This window comes from Cyanistes caeruleus, chromosome 8 (genome assembly GCF_971803275.1).
Source record: "Cyanistes caeruleus chromosome 8, bCyaCae1.hap1.1, whole genome shotgun sequence".
NCBI lineage: Eukaryota > Metazoa > Chordata > Aves > Passeriformes > Paridae > Cyanistes > Cyanistes caeruleus.
Window position 1 is genome coordinate 12,946,830 of NC_141708.1, and position 16,854 is coordinate 12,963,683.

At 47.1% G+C, this 16,854-nt stretch overlaps 1 protein-coding gene and 1 long non-coding RNA gene across 2 annotated transcripts; one reads left to right on the plus strand and one right to left on the minus strand.

Annotated features, from left to right (window-relative positions):
• Positions 1–201: 201 nt before the first annotated feature.
• LOC147651868 (uncharacterized) lies at positions 202–1,656 on the minus strand. Its single transcript, XR_015289700.1, has 2 exons — positions 1,409–1,656; positions 202–1,325 (listed from the first exon to the last, which is right to left on the minus strand). It is a non-coding gene; the product is annotated as an uncharacterized LOC147651868 (long non-coding RNA).
• ACTR1A (actin related protein 1A) lies at positions 1,431–16,504 on the plus strand. Its single transcript, XM_086899135.1, has 11 exons — positions 1,431–1,791; positions 7,390–7,454; positions 8,362–8,437; positions 9,202–9,327; positions 10,120–10,244; positions 10,568–10,784; positions 11,680–11,772; positions 12,505–12,679; positions 13,528–13,589; positions 13,971–14,011; positions 14,325–16,504. The coding sequence occupies exons 1-11, from the start codon at positions 1,744–1,746 to the stop codon at positions 14,425–14,427; spliced, it is 1,131 nt and encodes a 376-aa protein (XP_086755261.1). The 5' UTR covers positions 1,431–1,743; the 3' UTR covers positions 14,428–16,504.
• Positions 16,505–16,854: the final 350 nt, after the last annotated feature.

A 16,854-nucleotide genomic window follows, 5' to 3' on the forward strand; every position in this document is an offset into this window, starting at 1 on the left:
ACGCGCCCCCTTGCGGCGGCGCGGGGCCCCGCGATGGGCGGGGCTATGCCCTCGCGAGGCGGTGGCGGGAACGCGGAGCGGGTGCCGGGGCGAGCGGGAGCTCCCGCGCCCGGGCAGGCCTGGGGGCAGAGGAGGGGTTTGGTACTCCTGCCTTTACACTTCCTCCAGTGCTCAAGGCACCTTTACCCGTGCATTCTCTGCTTTAGGTCCCTTGGAGGCAGCTGGAAGCTGCCAATAGGTGAAGGAGGCCTTTCTGTGGGTTGTGACTTGTACACGAAGCACACTGGCGATCTGGCTCATTCCCGAGCTGCAACTACAACTGTGGTTATGCAAAGCCAGGTATGTACATGTGGATGGTGTGTGCGCAATAGTCCTACACACCTTTGCTAGAGCAGGGTCCTGCTCGTTAATAAGCAACTAGAAAAAATTAGGTACAGAGTGCTCAGAGGAGAGAGTGTGTGCTCATGCCCGCATTTCTCATTTAAATAGGTGAGAGTTTATTCTAGAAACGTTAACGACACTGTTCGGGAGAATAAACATGGTCAAGAAGATGACAAGCTGACAGCCAAGCAACAATCCCCTGATAAACGAGGTGAGCAGTTGGTGTCCTCACTTCCCACAGTGAAAAATATTTCACTTGTCCTGTTACAGTGATACTACTTTTTGTGATGTCTGCCTGAGTAATCAGTGGAGAAGGTGAATGTAACAGAGCCTGTATGAAAGGCTGTGTTGGCTCAATACACCCATAACAAATGTCTCCTGGCATTCACTGAAGTGATACAACACTGGCCTTAATTTAAACTCCTCAATCCTGTTGTACAAAAACTCCCTTTTTTAGACTAGATGAATGGGGAAGGTCACTAAAGGTAAACATCTGGGATGAGACTTATCTAGTAGGGCTAAGGGCAGGAGCTACAGGAGAAAAGTCCATGTCTGCAGGAGAGATGTGGGACAAGACAGGTGAGTCAAGCCTTCAAGTGTGCTCACTGGCATGGAAGTCCATATTCATTAATTTCAAGACCCAGAGTTTCAGTCATCGATTATTCCAAGTGCTTTTAGAACACTTAATCAATGGAAAATGACAATGTGTTCATTATTCAATACTGAAACGATGTGCATACGCTCATGATGTGCATTCTTTATACGGACACCTCTTTCGTGGTTCTCGTGACTCAAAAAGAGAGAGAAACTGGTCTTTCGTGGAGGGAGCAGATGTGTTATGACAAGTAGTTCCTAAAGATGATCATGTGAAATTATGGCACAATAAAACACTTAGTCATAGATCCTCTCTGCAGAAGTTGATGGGATCACCTTTTTCTCCTTTCCTATTAGAAAAAATTAGGCGGAGGAAATCTATTGAGCGTAAGCCAGCCAATTGCGATACAGCATTTTTGGTGGAAGTACCCACCTATCTCCTGGACCGCAACAGCCACCGGTTTCTCGGCCGTGGACGTGTCGGCGGCATTCCCTTTTTCCGCACTCCGCCTCCCAGCACGCCCCGCTCTTGCGACGGCCTACAGCTCCCAAGGTGGCTCACTCTCGGCGCCGGCCTACAGCTCCCGACATGCCCCACTCCGGGCGCGCCTCCCCGCCGGGTTCTGCGCAGCGTCGGACTATAACTCCCGGCAGGCGCCGCGGCGGCGGGAATACATCACCCAGGCGGCGCCGCGTCGCCGCTCCGCGCATGCGCCGCCGAGGGCTGGGCTGTTGCTCCCTCACGGGCGGCTGCGGCGGGTCCTCGCCATGGAGTCCTACGATGTGATAGCGAACCAGCCCGTCGTGATAGACAACGTGAGTGCTGGCGGCCGCGAGTCCCGGGAGCGGGGAGGGCCCGCAATCCCTTTGTCATCGGGGCGGCCGCGCCCCGCCCGCCGCCCCCCCACCCCCCGCCACCTCGGGCGGCCAGGCCGCCGCCTCCGGCCCTCGCACGGCACCATACGGCGTCCTCGGGGGGCGGGGCCGCTTCTCCTCGGCGAGTCGCGATTGGCTGGGGCGAGTGGCAGTCACCCGCAGCGGGGCCGCTGCCCCACGCTGGGGGGCGCAGCCCCCGCTGCCGCCGAGCTACTTCTGGCTGGGAGGGGCGGCGCGGCCCCATTGGCTAAGACAGCTGTCAGTCAGCGGGACAGCCCGCTGCTACCTGCCGGAGTGGGGCGGGACTGTCGCCGGAGCACCTGCGCTCATTGGCTGCTGGCGCTGTCAGGCTGGGCTTCCACCGGCCCCGCCCCGCTCCTCTTTGTGCCGGGGGGACAATGGGGCTGCTGGGCCAGGACATGGCCACACTCCCAGCGTGCTCCGGGGCAGACTTTGGCTAAGGTTCCAGCGTGCTCCTGGCAGGCCATTGTTGGACCCCCAGCAAGCTCTGGGCGTGCTGGCACTTCCCGGGGCTCATGCAGGACATAGAGCTCTCCAGCCAGGCCCAGCGAGAGGGAAACCTTCACCCCTTCTACTGCCCTTCCTCCAGTGCATCCAGCGCAGTGGTCACAACAAGGCAGTGCCATTCCCAAGGCATGGATTCCCATGCCTTGGAATGCCACTGCTGAAGGATCTGTGCCCAGCGAGCGTTGCATCAGCGTTGTGTGGTGTTGCAGATGGCTGCTCCAATGTGCTGATGCTGCTCATTAGCACAAAGCAGAACTTCAATCTGTGTGTGTAATAGCTCTGCGGGAGATGAATGACGGTGATTCCCTGCCTCTTTGAGATACTTTTGGGACCAGTTCAGATTCGCCCCATCCATGCTGCCCTCCCAGGAAGGGGTGGGAGGGTACGTCTTGGACACGGCCTCTGTTCAGTGTACTGAGTCACAAACCCGTGCTCCTCCCTTCTGACCTCTATCGCCAGTGATTGAGATTCTGTTGTTTTGAAGGGTCAGTACTGTGCTCCATTCTTCCTCCACCAGCTCAGTTTCTGCTGAATCTTTTTGCTGTATGATGTGGGTCTCCTCGCCTGGCATTTCTCAACCTATTGCTGTAACTCCCCATAAGGTGAATGATTGTAGGTCTTCTCAATTAAAGGTGGCTATTCTTCTGACTTTTTCTTTATTATGGGTCCAGAATTCCTCTCTACAGCTTGAGCTTTTTGATACAGTTTTAGCTTTGTTTATTTCCCTGGAATCTTACAGCAGAGGGATTTGGGTTGCACAGTGAAGGAAAGCATTTAACAGAAAATGAGAGTAAGCAGTAAAATTGACTATGTTCAGAAAAACATGTATCTTCATTGAAGATGTTAAAATTTTTTTTCAGTTGATTGTTTTTAGGATTGATTGTATCAGCACCAATCCTGCTGCATTGTTGATTGATTAGCTAAACATTAAAGTTATCTGTAGGTGTTCTGGAACTGCGAGGATGACTTTGTTGAGCTATTCATGTAGTAGCAGCCTATATTTAATTTCAGCATGTCCTTTTGTTATTTAGTACAATGATTACCGCCACTGCCTCAGACCTGAAGAATGGCTTATGTGCCTGCAGCTGATTCTGTGTCTTTTTTTCATTTTATCAGCTGGTCTTATAAAAGCTAATTCTTGTTCTGTCCTCTCCAATAAACGAGCTTCCCCCCTTCCCGTCCCTGTACAAGAAGTAGAATGGAGCAGTTGTTGTGACATCTGCCTGGAACACTGGCAGGCTATGGGCCGAGGAGACTCGTGGTGACACTGCATTTTTGCTCCTCTTTGGAGTTAAGGCAGGATGGGAAGTGGAGCTGCACAGAGCAGGTACCACTCTTCCCACTGCTGTTCCGTTACTGCTTTTCCTCAGAGAACTGCAGGCACCTTTTGGAGGCTGAATGTTATCCTGTCTCACGTGTGCCTGTGTGTGGGAAGGTGGGAAGGGGGAAGTGAGATACTGAGCTGGTGAGAGCCAGACCCACCCCAGTCCCAGCCCTGTTCTAGTATCTCAGTGTGTTCTGAAAGGACATGAAGTTCTGTAGCTAAAAAATTAACAGCGAGATTTTTTTCTCTTACCATTGCTGTTAGCTGTATGTTTTCAGCAGGGAGAGGTTTGTAATGTACAGTGGGAGGTTGGAGCTGTACCGCAGTACACCTTTATACTCTTTGTTGTCTAATTTTTAATAATTGTATTCCCATCTGCAGTCCAACAAGCTCTCTCTGAGTGGTCTGGGAGCTCTGCTGAACATAATGCATATGTCAGTGGTCCAACTGTGGCCTAAGTCAGTGCAAATTCCTTGATATCCATGGAACATGGAATTATCTCCTGTTTGTTTTGTAGTCTGAGTTGGTGGCATTTCATGCAGTTGAGCTGTCAGCAAGGGCTGTTGTGTATTTGGTTTGTTCTTGATCCTATAAATTCTGTATCAAATTAAACAGTTTTACAACAATATGAAATGTGCACTCTCCATAGAAAGTGCTACACGGAAGATTGATTGGTGATTTCCATTTAAATTTGAGTCCTAAATGCATCAAGATGAGTGAATCCATAACCAACTGGCTACAGAGCTAGTAGATGAGGTATGTTCAGTTCCTTCAAGACACTCACAAGAATTTTGAATTAATTTATCTTCCTTGACCTTTATATTTTACCTATAGTTTTTCTTCTTTTATTATTTTGATTAAAATTTAAAAAAAAATAATAAACAATAAACTCTTGCCAAACAAAATGGAATGAAAACGCAGCCAGTATAGTTACTGGTGGAAGTATATTTTAATTTTTTTTAAAGTTTTAATAAATTGGAATTTGTAACAGAAGAGAAGATGCAAGTGTTTTTGCTTATTTGAAGCAAAGATGAAAAACCAGGTCTTTAAACCTTTTGAATCAGAGTTATTTCAAAAAGTAAACATTTTCTTCTCATTGCATAGGAATCTCAAACTGGTCTATAATAAACAGATTTACTCAGTGTGCACATATCTTCAAAGAAGTAAAATGTTTTCAAGAAAAATTGAATAGGTCAGAAAGTGCAGTCAGGTCTTTGTAGTGCGGAGATATCAAACAGCTGTTCTTGGTTTTTTCCCAGGCACTTGGAAGTACAACTGAGTTGAATCCCCATCCCACCAGCACATTCAAAGCAGTCATTTGTCTTTGACTCTAAGCTGGAGTTCTGAACTCCCAACACATTTGGTTAACTTTGAATTTCAGTATGTAAATCTTAAAATACATAACTTGCTGGGAATCTCACCAGGACACACTGGGTAATTTTTGGCCTGACATAAGGAAGTTTCAATCTATAAGTTAAAATAGGAGCATCATTGTTTTCCTGAAGCCAGTTCCCCACAGCAGAGTGTGCTAGCAACAAGATCAGTCATTATCCTGAACAAAATATTCACTATGTGCGATATTCTAATGTAGTTATGTTATGTTGCTGCATTTCATTAAATTATTTTTCTGCAAAACTTGCCACAGAATGGTATTCTTTCCCAAGCAGAGGGTTGTTTATAAACGATGATAAGAAAAATTGAAATAGTGGGTTTAGTTTATTCCTTGTTTCACTTTGAAGGCAACAGTCAGAAGAGAATCTGTCTCAAGGGAAGTCTTTTTAACACTTCACAGGCCACTTTGTCACACTGGTAGCAATTAGTGCAGACCCTGAGATGCAACTGGAGCTGAGTCCCACATGCCAAAAGGAAGTAGTTAGTCCTGCCCAGTTGGCAACTTGGGTGTGCTCCTGGAGCCAGCCTGGCTGCAGGTGTTTATCAGGAGACAAGGATTCAAGCAATCTACCTTTCATATGCTTTATAAATAGCTACATCTGATTTGCAGAGTATTTCTGACACTCATGTCCTACAGATGTGTCCTGGCAAATCTGACTGGTGGTTTGGAGGCAGGAGTATCCTGGCTCTGGTGGCAGAGTGCACATGTTCTGTGCAGAGCCTGACATCCCAGCTGAAACTGCTGATGGAAGTAGCTTGGCAATAAAGCACTGGACTGTGAACAGAAGAGGCTGGGGCCGCCCTGCATTCCTTTCTGCTGAGCCTGCTCTGGCTGGTAACCTCTGGTACTGGGAAGGCAGCATCAGAAACCACTGCAGCCAGGGCATGCCTGGCAGAGCTCTGAGCAATTCATATGGCCCCAGCCTCAAAGTGAAAGTGGATGCTGACCCATGCAGAGGTGGTAAGAAGTGGAAAGCTATGGAGGAGCTTTGTTGCTACTCATTTTAAAATGCTGTGAGGTAGCCAAAATGTCTTTGGCCTCAAAACCAGAGCATTCCTACTGCAAAGCCCTTGAGAGTGAACAGGCACTTCACAGGTCACAGCTTTCATTGCAAGCTCACACACACTTTGCTCCCACCATGGGGCTAAGCAGAACTGCTCCCTTTTTTTTGCACAAGATCTTGTGCTGGTGGTAGCCTGGGATTACCAGTGAAATGGCTTATCTGAGGAGATCCTATGAAAATCCGCTCCTTAGCAAAACTTGGGTGTTCCTGCAAGCTGCTCATTGTTTCAAGATGTCATTCCCTTGTGCAGGGAGAGGAAATGGAGGAGGGGAAGGAATCTGCACAGATCCAAGTTAATGATGGTGTTCCCAGGATGCTTCCGGACAGGGATGAGAGCTGTGGGGCCAGATGCCCAGCACTGACTTCCTGCCAGGGCCTTGCTGTGGCTGGTTTTACCCGCTCTGTGTTTGCTGCTTTGAATGTTGCAGAAAGCTCTTTGGATCTGTGCCTTCCTGACTGCCATCTCTCATCTCTTCTTTGTTTCTTCTCTACAAGCTCTATCCCATCAACTGTGCTTCCTGCCCCCAGCCTTTCCCTTTGCAGTGTAACCAGCACCTTTGTCTTTTCCAGACCACAGTCTGGGTTGGTTTCCAGTGTCTTTTCTGACCACACTTCTGCCTTCTTAGTGTTAGCTAGTTCATCCACTACTTGGTCATCTTTTCCCTAGTTTCTTCTCCAGTCTGTTTCCCACAATTCTTGGCTGAATTCTTTGCTTCCTTCTCTGGTTTATCCGCCCTCCTTCCATTCTTTTCAAATCTCCTTCTGAGAGGCCTGTAGCCTTCATCTTCCAGTGCTTCCTGAAGTTGGCAGAGTTCAGCTGCTCTTGCTGGGCTTTCTGGATTGTTCTTTTCTCCCCAGAGGTTATCTAATCTTGATAGACACCTGTGGAGTATGGATGTAGCCTCCTGCACCCCTCACAGTAGCCTTGGCTAGAAAAATACTTGTCTGTACAGGGCAGTGTTTGGGTGTGTGCAGAGCAGTACCAGGGTCCCAGGGATGGTTGTGTCCTGTGAGATGTTTCACTGCCAGAGAGGGTACCAGTCACTCCCTCCAATAGCCAAGCTTGCATTTTCTATTCCCAACCAGCCTGGAGAGTCAGTCCCTGGGGAGCTTTATTCCTAGTAGAAAGGAGAGGACCTGGCAGTGCTGATGTACTTTGCGACTTCTCTAAAACTTGTGAAGATGATTGAATGAGTGATAAGCTCACGTATTTGTCTGTTGCTTCCACAGGGCTCGGGTGTGATTAAAGCAGGTTTTGCGGGCGATCAAATACCAAAATACTGCTTTCCTAACTAGTAAGTATTCTGCTGTTCTTAGTAACTTCTTAGTACTGTGTACTAATTCTTTGATATGTAAAGGGGAAGAATTGCCCAGTTTTATGAATGGAAAAACTCTTTTCTGCCTGCTGAAATGGAGATGAGAGATCCGCTGTTAAATATTTTAGGATTTTTGGGGACACACACATTATAAAAGGTGACATCGCTTTGTCAGGCTCAACACACACTCAAAGCTGTAGGATCCTTTAATCTGCACACATGAGGAAACCGATCTGGAAAAAGTAAAATTTGGGATATGAAGTGTGGAGACGTAAGTATTTTTTCAGTGTGTGGTATGATGTCTTGATTTCTGCTGGACTTCTTTGTAAGTTTTCTGAGAGTTTTTCCAGGATGAAGACTGATGGAACAGGAACTCTGAATAGTCACTGGCTTTTATTTTCACTGGTTTCAGTGGTGGGTTTTTAGTGAGTAGTCTTGTGTTCTGAACAACATGTTCTATATGGGATGGTGGGGTATGGGACACAAACGTCTAATTGGAGAAGTCTGCTTGAGGTCAAGCAGCACATGTGGATCCAATACCTCAGACAATTGCTCAGTCTAGCCATGTTCATCCCAGATTAATAAATTTAATAAATTAAATCCCTGATAATAACTCAGGGATTATTATCCCTGAATAATCAGTGAAAATATGACCAGACTCAGCTGGTTTATGGCCAGCCAGTTCAGAACTGTCTAAAATCTGTCCCTTTCACCTCTGATTTCTGAGATTAGCTCAGAGCAAACCTGGTCTGTTTGTACCTGGTAGCACCCCCAGACTCACCCATTCAGAAGGTTCTGGTTAGAACAGAGAGGAACACAAAGCAGGCAATTCTTGGGTACATCTGAGCTCTTTGTAGAAGCATTTACTCTCTTGTCTCTGTTCTAGTGTGGGCAGACCAAAGCACGTTCGTGTTATGGCTGGTGCTTTAGAAGGGGACATTTTCATTGGTCCAAAGGCAGAGGTAAGAACACCTGTACACTGCACTTGTCTGTGTATCTCAGTGTGCTGCTGTAAGGGCAGGATGTGGCAGCTGGACTGTGGTTCTTTGATATTGTGTAGATCTGAAGAGTAGAACAGACTGTCACTTGCGTGCATGTCAAAGGTGGAGTGGGAAGCTTCATGAAATTCTTGTGCAAATTTGCTGACCACAGACCTAGTTCCCAAGGCCTTCGATATCTCTCTCTTTTTTTTCTCCTTTTCTTTTTCTTTTCTTTCTTATATCTCCATATGCTTACATACTTTTCACTGGGAACTTTAGAAATGGACCCTACTCAGTTGCTGTGTATGTCTCTGCCATGGGCAGGAAGTTTCTCTCCACAGTCCTGTTTCTGTCAGCATGTAGTCAGTTGTGTGGTCACATCTTTTGTGAGCCCTTCAAGCTGCATTCCCCAGTAACATCCTATTAAGTTTCAAATCTTGACTGAGCTGGTAGTAGGAAGATACCATATGATTGGTTCTGTGTGTTGACTTTAAAAGTGTCAGGATGGAATATGCTCTGCAAATGTCAGACATAGACATTCCTAGTTGGTATGAAAAGGCCTTGTCTAGTCTTGGCTTCTCTGGGAGAGATGTTTGTGATGAGTGTTCAGGTTTTGCTCTGTATACTATAGATAAGGTATCTTTTAATGGAATCAAAACTGAAGTGGAGTCTGACAGTAAGTCACAGTGCGCAGAAGTGTAATTGTTGGAAGTTCTAATCCTCTCTTGTCCTTCCTGTTTGCTTAGGAGCACAGAGGTCTTCTTGCGATCCGATACCCAATGGAGCATGGCATAGTGAAGGACTGGAATGACATGGAGCGCATCTGGCAGTATGTGTATTCTAAAGACCAGCTCCAGACATTCTCAGAAGAGGTGAGAGACCACATAATGTAAAGGCATAGGCATTATTCAGTGCATGTGTAACACCAAGAGCCTTGGAACTCTGGGAAAGATTTGGGATTTTTCCTTTGCCCTTCTTTCTGAATGTGTGTCTGTTGCTAAATTAGGTTCTTTCACCACTCAGGAGATACTGTGCAAGAAGTGTCCAAGCATAATTCCTCTTCAGATCTGATGGTCTGGCCTGACTGAAAATCTGCTTTTCACATTTGCCATTCACACTCTCTCTAATGATTCTACTCTATGCCAGGTGTTTCTGACTTTTCTTGTTCTGCCTGCATATCAGGCATATCCACTCAGCAGTGACATGATTTGAAGTGAGGAAGGAGAAAACCACAGTCCTGTGGTCTGGAAGGATCTGACCAAAAAATTATTAAATGTCTGAGGGCAATCTAAGTTGTGGAGTAGGAATATTTCTGTCTGCTTGTGCTAAGACCATATGCCTTCACCCTTTCTTAGGGTCTCTGTGTATTTTGGCTAATCTGGCTGATTTTTTTTGTCACTGAGAATCATCCTACTTGTCCTTCATGGGTCAGAGTTACTCACAGAGTACATCTCCTAACAATTCTTCATAACTAGACCAGAACCCTGCTGGTCTTCCTACCTAATAGAGATTATTCAGAGTCTAATACAGCTCAGCTGAAATTATCTCTTTGTACCTGTCCTCTTGCACCAGTGGTTCCTAAAGTGAATAAATAAACAGAGTTTTAGGAACACACCCCTACTGCCTCCTGGTTATGCAGCACAGCTCCTTCTTTTCTTTCCCAGCATCCTGTGCTGCTGACAGAAGCACCCCTAAACCCGCGCAAGAACAGAGAGCGTGCTGCTGAGGTGTTTTTTGAGACCTTCAATGTGCCAGCACTGTTCATCTCCATGCAAGCTGTGCTTAGCCTGTAAGTGTCTTTAGTCTTTGATTTGTGTTTGTGGAATGTTGCCACAAAATCCATTCTTTTACAAAAGAAACTCTGGAAGACCTCACTGATGTCTGACTTACCCCCTTTTCATGCAAGAACTGAAACTTGATTTGTGTAATAGTTTACAGGAAATTTGCTGAGCTGCAAACAGAACTTGTGTTTTGAGTGGCTTTTGTGTTTTGAGGGGTTTTTAGGCCCTGTTTGTGTGAAATCTCTGCTTCGTGAGTTGAGCATGGATGTACTGCTTGCCTGGGCTCACTTTGAGTTGCTTGTTCTGACTTGAGCCTTTGTCCCTTTGGTAGCTACGCAACTGGCAGGACCACGGGAGTGGTGCTAGACTCCGGGGATGGCGTCACCCACGCAGTTCCCATCTATGAAGGCTTTGCTATGCCTCACTCCATCATGCGGATTGACATCGCTGGCCGGGATGTCTCCCGCTTCCTGCGTCTCTATCTCCGGAAGGAAGGCTATGACTTCCACACAACCTCTGAGTTTGAGATTGTCAAGACCATCAAGGAGGTGATGCCCTGCCTTGTTTCTGTGTTTGTCCATTACAGGATTTCTTCTCAAGGAAAATTTTAGGTTGTGAAATCTGCTGGGAAGCTCCAGCCTACCCAACTCTGCACCTAAATCCATTATCTATGTGAGGGAGTCTAGGGCCACTAAGATGATTAAAGGACTCTTATATGTGGAAAGGCAGGGAGAGCTTGGACTGTTAAGCCACAAGAAATGTTTGGGGAGAGTCTCATTGATGTATATAAATACCTGAAGGGAGGGTTCAGAGAAAACAGAACCAGACTCATTTCAGTGATGTCCAGTGACAGGACTAGATGCAGAAACTGAAACACAGGAGGTTCTGTCTGAACATAAACTTTCTTCAGTGTGAGAGTGACCAAGTGCTGGCACAGTTTGTCTAGAGGGTTGTAGAGTCTCCAACCTTGGTAATATCATCTGGATCTGGTCCTGGACAGCCTGCTTTAGGGGACCCTGTGTGGACAAGATGACCTCCAGAGGTCATTTGCAACCTCAGCTGTCCAATTTTCTGGGAGAGTTATAGTCAAAATCACATTAATCCTTGTTGAGAGGCTGTTAACTTGGAGGTGGAGATGGGCTGGTGGTTTGAAATCAGTTTTGCACTTACCTGTGCTGCAGTTTTTCAGGGTCTGATAATCTCTTTCACTAGTGTTTGTTTACCCTTCATGGAGTAAAATCTACGTCAGCTAGGGATCACAAGTGGGATATTGCAAGGTAGTTTACCTGCTGTGAGCCTTAGAAGCCAGCACATAATACTGCTGAAATCAGTCTCCCCAAAGGCATACATGGATTTTGATTGCTACTGAGAAAAACATTTTATCAGAGGCATTGGGGTTTTCCCTTCTCATCTTCCTCTCCCTGACTCTTGTTTCCTCTCCAGCGTGCCTGCTACCTGTCAATAAACCCCCAGAAGGATGAGACTCTGGAGACTGAGAAGGCTCAGTACTACCTGCCAGATGGAAGCACTATTGAGGTTTGTAAGGACCACCCTTGAAGAATTCCTCACGTGAGGCTCAGGGTTTCCAGAAAAGCTCCCCAGTGACAAATTTAATGTGGTGTTAGATGGGAGGGGATAATTTTAAAAGACAGTAGCTCATCCTAGGCTGTTGACTGGGCACTAGAATTTTTAAGGAGAGAAAACTTTACTAGAAACTTCACAACTTCTGCTAGAAGTCTTGGGTAAGGATGCAGCATGACAGTAGGGTCTCTGACCTGTTTGAGAGAAGGCTCTGATCTAACAAACTTTATGCAGGTCAGGTATTGGATGTGGGTAGGTGTCAGCTCACTAAATCTGTCAGTTGTTTTATATGTGCCTTTTGTCCTGCCTTGAATTGTCTCCTGTGTATTAACAGTTGGTTTGAAGAGTTAGGAATATTCCTTAGAAGGCTGAGCCCACTATAGAATGGTTAAAAGAGAGGAAATACAGGTTTTATCTCCAGTACCAGGGCTGGATTTGCTGTCTTTATGCCAGACCTGCTGTATGGGGCTGAGCAAGTTTCTTCTTCTCTTTGATCTGCATATTGGAAATGGTGCCCTTTGTAGGAGCTGTAGTCCAAACTGGCATTCACTTGGGATCTAGTGATGCAGCATGAATGTCCAGGAAGCTTCATTACTCTGAAGCTTCACCTAAAAAATGCAGGCCCATCTGTAGGTAGCGGACAAAGCCACTGTTCTCTTCCCTCTGTCCTAACTTCTGCTCTTGCAGATTGGCCCTGCCCGTTTCCGAGCCCCAGAGCTCCTGTTCCGGCCGGACCTGATAGGGGAGGAATGTGAAGGACTTCATGAAGTGCTTGTTTTTGCCATTCAAAAGTCAGACATGGATCTGAGGCGAACACTGTTCTCCAACATCGTGCTGTCTGGAGGCTCCACACTTTTCAAAGGTTCCTGCCTCTTCTATTTCAGTGTGCTGTGACATACCTGATTTCCTGCTTCTTCTCATGGGAAACTGGGAAGATAACCCAGATCACCCAACTTGTCCTCTGGGGTGAGGGCTGTGTAAATTCTGCTCTCTCAGGACATTTACTTCCTAATTCTTTGAGTCCTAGTCATATCCTGCTGAGTATGCAAGACACCTGCCCTCATACATCACTTTCTGGGCTTGGAGAGCTTTTACTGTTTTCCTCCAATCAATGCCTGTGGAAGGACTGAACAGCTGTGTTCATTCCTGCTGCTGTAGCTCACAATATCTGAGATTAGATACCAAAAAGTACACTCTTCCACCTTCTAAGGTTTCTATAGGTCTCTGATATGTGAGAGTTCAATGGTTCTGTGTGAGAGTCAGCTATGTGTGTGCAGAAAGGTTTCAACCCATATCCTCAGGCCTCAGTTGGTACCCATTGACCTAAAGATACTCTCTGTCAGAACCCATCAGCCTGTTATCCACTGGTTGACATCTCCAAACAGATCCTGGTCTTCCCATTCAACTCCCTGTACAAATGAGCTGGACACAGGAGGAATGCCTAGGGAAGGAGGAGGTCCTAGCTAAAAACCTTGTTTACTTGACTCAGGTTGCTGCTGAGGAATAAAGCTCGTTGTGCCAGTGTTTGAAGTTTCAGTGAGACAAAATCCTGTTACGTCACTGGGTGTGTTCTGTGCCTCCCCAGACTGGACTCTTAGATGTGGAATGGGGTACTTGAATAGGACTACATAGGGCATGTGCACATTGTTAGTGGATGCAACTTGGGATTTTGCTGAGGTGCTCACATGACATGTTTTCTGTCTTGTGTAGGCTTTGGTGACAGGCTCTTGAGTGAAGTGAAGAAACTAGCTCCGAAGGACGTCAAAATAAGGGTAGGAACCATCTCTGTTGTGTTTGTCACTTACCAAGTGTGTTGTTCTGTGACCTTGAAAGAACCTTGCTCAGACTGCATCTGCCATTTACTTCAGATCAGAAATGCCTTCCCTGAGACACTCACATGCCCAGCAGCATTTGCTGTTGTGATGAAAATCAGCTTGGTTTCATCACTGAGAAGAGAAGGTGGTTCCTCTGACATGACCCCTGTCCAGGATTCTGGATCAGAGTGGCTGTTTTGTGGGGACTGCCAGGTGTCTTTCTGTTGGGAAAGATCACATCTGTGTTTGTCAGGTGTTAGCTGGAGTGAAGTGTGGGCAATGTGCTAGGAGGAGCAAACGAGGTTGGGAAGGTACTGACTGATTTTCTCTTTCTCTCAGATATCAGCTCCTCAGGAGAGATTGTATTCCACGTGGATTGGGTATGTACTGCACAGCAACACATTTTACTATGAGATTAGGCTGGGGAAGCACAGCCCAGCAGCTCTCGTGTTGTTATCCCAGCTGGTGCTGTGTGTCAGGGGGGTTGTGTTGCTCAGCTGGGTGATGCTTGGCGTGTTCTTGAAGCATCAATCACCAGGTCATGTGGAGGGGGCAGGTGGTGCCAGGCTCTATAGCACTGGCACATTTGAGGATATTGGGAGAGACAGTGGCTGTCAGCCCATCTCTGCGGAGATACTATGAGAGTGCCCCCAGCATTTTACTTTAACCCATAACATGCCTGTCTCTCCATAGTGGCTCTATCCTGGCCTCTCTGGACACCTTTAAGAAAATGTGGGTTTCGAAAAAGGAATATGAAGAAGATGGAGCTCGTGCCATCCACCGAAAAACCTTCTAGCCCTGGGACCTGTCCTCAGTCTCCTCCGAAGACTCACTTAAACTCGCTTTTCTGAGTCCGAGTGTCTGAGAGCTGCCTGTGTGTGTGTGTGTGCGCCAGCATGCCCCGATGTCACTGAGCAAAGACGACAGCAGCAGGAGGGTTGTATTAGTACTACTAACTTTTTTTTGTTTTCTTTTTTTAATGGTAAGGAGAAAATACCAATCAAAATTTCTCCAGAATGGCCCATTCCTTTTTCATTTCAGTCCCTTATTTTCTGTTTCACAGTCACATACGTCATTGTAAAATAAATAAGCAAAAACAAAGGGAACAGCTTATAGAAACTGCCTGGCAAGCCAGAAGGGAGCCAACCACTGCAGACTACTCATGCAGGCTTTAGTCAGCCTGACTGCAATGCCTGGATTGTCTGGAAACACATAGCTGAGGCCCCACAGCTACTTCCTTCTTCAGCAGTGTCTTCACCATCAGTAGGTTTTTGAAGTTGTTTTTAATATATTATTAAGAGAAAGCACATTCTCAACAGTTAAGTCCATTTGTCCCACTGTTTTGGTGCGTGAGTGTGTGTATGAGTGTGTAACTTCTTAGCCTGATGTGGGGTCTGCACCACAGCTGGAGAAGTTTGCAATAGGACTTAGTTTGTATTGCATGGAGTAGAACAAAGCAAATCTAATCAGCTGTCATTGTACTAGACGGTTATTCTCTCGTCCCTTGTTTTAAATACCTTTTCTCCTCTGGAAGCAAGTACCCTGGAATGGGTGTGAAGGCACTTGTGTGTTTCCCCTCAACCTGCCAAGATTTACAGTGCTGACTTCTTGTGTTCTTTGTAAGAGTCGAGGCTGTTTCCCTCCTTCCTGCTATGTCAGGGCAAAGGGAGCATGTATTCACAGCCAGGCGTAACTCTTGTGTACTTTATCCATTCTGGGGCAAAATAATAATTGGGAAGGTGCATTGTAATGTAAGAATTGTTTTATTTATTGAAATGTCTGAGCATCTCTCAAATACTGACCACAGCACCTGGGAATTACGCTTTGGGTCTTCTTTGAACACCTGTTGCCCAGCTGCCCGCTGCTCGATGTTCGCACTGCGCACAGCACCCACGCTTAGCGGAAAGGCCAGCCCTGCACCACCACCCCATCCCTGCTCCACAGGGACTCGCTGGTCTCTGGGAATGCACCAGGGGAGAGGACAGTAAAGTGCACTGGGAGGTTGGTGTGTAGCAGGTTTGTGAGCAGGAAGCTGTCCTGCTGGCTGTGTTCCGCTGCACTGCGGTGCCTTTCTGCTCACCTGGTGGCTGCTTTGCTTGTACTGCTCTAACAGCCCTGGGCAGCCTGCAGACCTGCTTGTGTTGGGGCATGCCACTGTTCCGGTTTTACCTGTGCATTATTCGGTGCTCTCTTTTTTTCCCATTAGTTTTCTGCAGAACGTGGCAGTAGCAATGGAGCTGGAGTTGCTTGGTGGCAGTTCCTCCCTGTTTCTCTCCTTTCTGTTCATTGCCACACATCACCTTGGGGTCACTCTCAGGTGCAGTCGGGGTAAGAGCTGGAGGATTGCCACAGAGGTGAGGGAAAGGCCAGTGCACTGCCCCAGCTGAGATGAATGTAAGCAGCAGCCATTGCCACTGCAGGAACCACGTTCTTGGGGCTCACCCATGGGTTTGGAGAGGCTGTAGGTAGGTGGTCTCTCCCAGCTGAGGCCAGGCTGCTTGTTCCCCTCCCCCCAGTCAGAACAGACTGATTTTTAAGCAAGAACCTGTCAGAAAACAGCCATCAATGCTCAGCCTGCTGCTGGGAAACTGGTTCTGTTCTTGCTGGTTTGCTGCAGCACACAGAGGGGAATTGCAGCAAATTCCTCTTGGTTCCATTAGCGTGTGCCCCAGGCAGTGCCCTCCATCCCCCCAGCCCCTCCGCTGGCCTTGCAGCAGCAGTGCTCCATTTTGTAACCTGCAGTGACTGGGCAGGCCGGTGCTGTCTCCAATCTAGCGTTTGTTTGGTCTGCCTGACTGTTCCCTCGCACACTGTCCAAACCATGTTGCCTGGTGGTGCCCAGCATACTTAAATAAAGTCATTCATATACAACAGTCAAGCCTCCTGGCCTCCTCTTCCCACATTTGCAATTTTAAGGATATAATTTGTGTTCTCTTGCCTGTGAAGAATTGTTGCCAGCCAGACTCTGCAAGGAGACACCATCTTTGGTCCAGGATTGCATTCTTGGCCTGACTTTTGTAAGAAGAGATTCCTGGGCTGCAGCCATGGTGTCCAAATCTACTCTCCTTTACATGTGTTATCCCTGGGACTTTTGTCACTACAGACATGTGAAAGGCTGGAACACAGCAGCCTAGGCTGAGCAAGGGTGATGCAACTGCTCTTGTGAGAAGAGCTGGTTCCAGCCCAGGTGTTTGCAGAGAGAGCAGTGACTACAGCTGTGCTC